The 5,619-nt window shown below is 43.2% G+C and overlaps 1 protein-coding gene across 1 annotated transcript; it reads left to right on the forward strand.

The window, feature by feature from the left end:
• Positions 1-2,681: 2,681 nt before the first annotated feature.
• LOC118408971 lies at positions 2,682-3,925 on the forward strand (the record flags this gene model as incomplete). Its single annotated transcript, XM_035809837.1, has 1 exon — positions 2,682-3,925. A coding segment is annotated over one exon (1,244 nt), but the record flags the coding sequence as incomplete, so codon positions are not given.
• Positions 3,926-5,619: the final 1,694 nt, after the last annotated feature.

Consider the following 5,619-nt stretch of genomic DNA (forward strand, 5'->3'; position numbering starts at 1 on the left):
CGAAATTTCAAACAACAATGTGCGTTATCTTTCAACACTCTTGAATAATCAAAGTAAAAACCCCGTGGGCCAAAAGGTAAAAAGGTGATTTGAAGTCACCACAAAATTACTTTGTAACTTTTCTACATACGAATGGAAGGCTCACCATGGGGGATAACCGCTAACCGCTAAGCGAACCCCTTCGGTAACCCAGCAAAAAAGCGGACCCCTTACGATCGGACTTCCGAAATTTCAAACATAATGTGCGTTACTTTCAACACTTGAATATCAAAGTAAAACCCGTGGGCAAAAGGTAAAAAGTGATTTGAGTACCCAAAATTACTTTGTAACTTTTCTACATACGAATGAAGGCTCACCATGGGGATAACCGCTAACCGCTAAGCGAACCCTTCGGTAACCGCAAAAAAGCGACCCCTTACGATCGGACTTCCGAAATTTCAAACAAAATGTGCGTTACTTTCAACACTTGAATATCATAGTAAAACCCGTGGGCAAAAGGTAAAAAGTGATTTGAGTACCCAAAATTACTTTGTAACTTTTCTACATACGAATGAAGGCTCACCATGGGGATAACCGCTAACCGCTAAGCGAACCCTTCGGTAACCGCAAAAAAGCGACCCCTTACGATCGGACTTCCGAAATTTCAAACATAATGTGCGTTACTTTCAACACTTGAATATCAAAGTAAAACCCGTGGGCAAAAGGTAAAAAGTGATTTGAGTACCCAAAATTACTTTGTAACTTTTCTACATACGAATGAAGGCTCACCTGGGGGATAACCGCTAACCGCTAAGCGAACCCTTCGGTAACCGCAAAAAAGCGACCCCTTACGATCGGACTTCCGAAATTTCAAACATAATGTGCGTTACTTTCAACACTTGAATATCAAAGTAAAACCCGTGGGCAAAAGGTAAAAAGTGATTTGAGTACCCAAAATTACTTTGTAACTTTTCTACATACGAATGAAGGCTCACCTGGGGGATAACCGCTAACCGCTAAGCGAACCCTTCGGTAACTAAAAAAAAGCGACCCCTTACGATCGGACTTCCGAAATTTCAAACATAATGTGCGTTACTTTCAACACTTGAATATCAAAGTAAAACCCGTGGGCAAAAGGTAAAAAGTGATTTGAGTACCCAAAATTACTTTGTAACTTTTCTACCTACGAATGAAGGCTCGCCTGGGGGATAACCGCTAACCGCTAAGCGAACCCTTCGGTAACCGCAAAAAAGCGACCCCTTACGATCGGACTTCCGAAATTTCAAACATAATGTGCGTTACTTTCAACACTTGAATATCAAAGTAAAACCCGTGGGCAAAAGGTAAAAAGTGATTTGAGTACCCAAAATTACTTTGTAACTTTTCTACATACGAATGAAGGCTCGCCTGGGGGATAACCGCTAACCGCTAAGCGAACCCTTCGGTAACCGCAAAAAAGCGACCCCTTACGATCGGACTTCCGAAATTTCAAACATAATGTGCGTTACTTTCAACACTTGAATATCAAAGTAAAACCCGTGGGCAAAAGGTAAAAAGTGATTTGAGTACCCAAAATTACTTTGTAACTTTTCTACATACGAATGAAGGCTCGCCTGGGGGATAACCGCTAACCGCTAAGCGAACCCTTCGGTAACCGCAAAAAAGCGACCCCTTACGATCGGACTTCCGAAATTTCAAACATAATGTGCGTTACTTTCAACACTTGAATATCAAAGTAAAACCCGTGGGCAAAAGGTAAAAAGTGATTTGAGTACCTAAAATTACTTTGTAACTTTTCTACATACGAATGAAGGCTCACCTGGGGGATAACCGCTAACCGCTAAGCGAACCCTTCGGTAACCGCAAAAAAGCGACCCCTTACGATCGGACTTCCGAAATTTCAAACATAATGTGCGTTAAAAATAGTTACTCAAGCAACTGGACATGGTTTTGAAACGGTCAGACGTTTCGGAAAGAATCCACTTTCCTTCGTCAGTGACACTGAATTGATCTTCAAGAAACAGGTCTTTTATACTCTAACTATGAATGAAGACAATTTCAGATGTCCAATAGGAAAGGTTGTAAGACAATTCAGACTGAAGACAATTTGGAATCCAAAGAAAACAAAGCTAAGCCAAAGTGAAGCTGAAGACAATTTGGATTTCAAAGGATATCAAGGCTAAGACACAGTTAATGCAAATGAGTCAATTAACTCCTGTTGTTTTAGTTACAGGAGCTAAAAGTTTTGTTGGCGGGGGGGGGGGGGGTAGTGCTATGTCCCAAGTGCCGGAAAGTCCCATGCGTAGCCCCCCTTTTCTGTTGATGCAGATAGGGACCCACAGTCGTTCAGATAGGGACCCCAATTGGAGATCAAACAGTTCCAAAACCCCAGTTCAGACTAGAACAGACGAGAGGTGGGTCAGGAATCTACATCTACATCTACATAGAATACCCCCAAATGACCCCGCGAGGGTCAAAAGTAGGGGGGGGAGCTGAGGCTCCCGGGTTAGGGCGGGCAGGCCGCCTGCCTGGCACGGAAGTGCTCAACGTTGGGAGCGCTTACAACCGTGCCAGGCAGGGCATTCCACTCGGGAATTGTGCGTGGGAAAAAAGAATGTTTGTAGATATCGGTGCGTGCAAATATGTGTTGAGTATGTGCAAATATGTGTTGAGTTATAATCTTAGTAGCCATACTCTTACAGAACCAGAGAAATCCCTACTGTCTAAAGGCCTAAATTTTGCAGTAGCCCCTAACAAGATCCCCAGCATCGACATTGTCACAGAAACTGAGTCAGCAATCCACCGGGCCCGTTTGCCACAGAGACAGGCTGAAGCCTTACGCGCCAAAGTAGCTACCACCTTGAAAGTTTCGAAACCCCCTCCCAGCAACATCACTCGGGAAGAACAAATTGCTCTCAAAGATTTGGCCACCAATCAAGACATAGTAATTCTGCCGGCAGACAAGGGGAGATGCACAGTAGTCTTAGACAGGGAACAGTACGACAGAAAGGTACAAGATCTATTAGGGGACAAAAACACCTACGCGCCTTTGAAGAAGGACCCCACCTCCCAGTTTAAAGGGAAAATCATCACGGCTCTCAAGGAATTGGAAGACAAGGAAAAAAAGATTGACCGTGCCACCTATCTAAAACTCTACCCCACTGCGGAACAACCCCCAACCTTCTACGGCCTTCCCAAAATCCACAAACAGGATGTCCCCCTACGCCCCATTGTGTCCAGCATAGGTTCTGTCACGTACGAGTTATCAAAATTTCTAGCTAAGATCCTGGGACCTTTAGTGGGGAAGTCTCAACATCACGTTCAGAATAGTGCAGACTTCGTTGACAAAATCAAAGATCTCCGGGTAGAAGAAGATGAAATCATCACTTCTTACGATGTCTGTTCGCTTTTCACTTGCATACCCCCTAAGGACGCAGTCTCGGTAGTCAAGGAAGCCCTGGAGGCTGACAACACACTAACAGACAGAACCAAGCTATCTCCAGACCAACTGTGCAAACTGCTAGACCTTTGCCTAGGGTGTACGTATTTCTCTTTCAAAGGACAGTTCTACCAACAACTGCACGGCTGTGCTATGGGATCACCAGTGTCACCCATTGTTGTAAACCTCTACATGGAAAAGTTTGAAGTGAAGGCTATCAGTACTTTCAAGGACACTCCCCCACTCAACTGGTTCCGCTATGTAGATGACACTTATTGCAAGCTAAAACAGAGAGTAGCTGATGAGTTCTTTGACCACATCAACCAAGTAGATAAGAACATCAAGTTCACACAGGAGTCAAGTCATGACAACATGCTCCCCTTCCTAGATACCAAAACTATCATAGAGAAGGACGGCAGCCTTCAGTTCGAAGTGTACAGGAAACCGACGCACACTGACCAATATCTGGCCTTTGACTCTCACCACCCTTTGGAACACAAACTGGCAGTGATTAAAACCTTATATCACCGGGCAGACAGCATTGTTTCCTCTGACAAAGCCAAAACAGAGGAACACAAACACCTCCGAAGTGCATTGAACAAATGTGGCTACCAAAACTGGACCTTCAACAAAGCCCTCAAACCCTCGGACCACTCAAAGAAAACAGCCAAGTGCAAACCATTGACCGACAGAAAGAAAGCCAACATTACCATCCCCTATGTCCAAGGAGTTTCGGAAAAACTCAGACGGATCTTCCAAAACTTCAACATCGCCACTAACTTCAAACCTCACTCAACCCTCCAACACAAACTGGTACATCCAAAAGACAAACCACAGAAAGGTACTAAGGCCAATGTAATCTACAGACTCAAATGCGAGGAACCTAACTGTAACAACACATACATTGGTGAGACTAGTCGTCCACTAAAAGCAAGATACCAAGAACATTGCAAACCGAAGGCCAACGGCAACTCTTCTGCTATTTTCAACCACCTACAACACAACCAAGGACATTCCTTCAACCTCCAATCTACCGACATCCTAGCCCGCTGGTTTGAACGGGGAGTTAGAGAGGCCATATATGAGAGAATATACAATCCCACCCTCAACAGAAAAGGGGGGCTACGCATGGAACTTTCCGGCACTTGGGACATAGCACATTTGAGTGATTTATTTTCTTTTTACGCTGCGTTCGACTACTAGTATCACGTGCTGCAGTGCATACCATGTGGTGCCAACGTCAGGTCAAAAGAATCGACATAGCAAACATATTAATTAATCTTTGTCAGACCATTTTTGGTCGGTCATACTTTTCCGGAAATCGTCGGCTTACAAACTGCAATGGCTGCTGGGATAGCATCATATTTCCATTGTCGCCATTTTGATTCTGTTTGAATTCACAAAATAGGCGCAATAACGCTGATATTTGCCGCATATATGACATGTAGCAAGTAGAATGCAGGATATGTAAGTTGTATGCGATACACTATAAACGGACTAAGTATGTTTGTTATGATCAAGGAGGTTCATCGTCTGTGAATCTGTGGACTTTCAGCGGTCGATTTGTCTGTTATCAAATGATTCCGACAGCATTATTTTGTATTGTAGGCTGCAGCCGTCAGTAGCGTATCTTCAACAGGAAATCTTTGCCATGGTCGTGAATAATGGATATGGTAGCCTCATACAAAAGATTGTGAAACTACCCGTTATTGTACAACCGTTTGAGAAAAGCTTGGTGGAAAAGGCGATGTCCCGTATTCCTAAACAGAAACATCAAAGCCCAAGAACGTTCTTTTCTCTGTAAATATAGTATAATGCAACACCTGCCGTGCGATTCTACATATCTCTAAAACCCAGGCCTGTGGAGAAATTAATTGAAAAGTTGGTGTCGTACAGCTCATAAAACTTTAAAACTCCCAAACTAGCAAGACACATCTTCCTCGCAGGAACTTCCAGTTGATGCTCGATTGTTAGTCTTTATTGAAATATGTTGTAATATGTAATATGTACATGACCGACAAATGCAAAGTTAATCTTATAAAACTTTGTTTCTTGCTGTCGATAAGTGCTGGAAATATTGAATCCCACAATAAAGACATGTAATTTCTGTATTACACTGTTTACAGTCTATATATTAGAATCCACACTGCCGCAAACTGTAGATTTTAGAATTACATAAATGAATTCCAAGACCAAAGACA

This window comes from Branchiostoma floridae, unplaced genomic scaffold (genome assembly GCF_000003815.2).
Source record: "Branchiostoma floridae strain S238N-H82 unplaced genomic scaffold, Bfl_VNyyK Sc7u5tJ_688, whole genome shotgun sequence".
NCBI lineage: Eukaryota > Metazoa > Chordata > Leptocardii > Amphioxiformes > Branchiostomatidae > Branchiostoma > Branchiostoma floridae.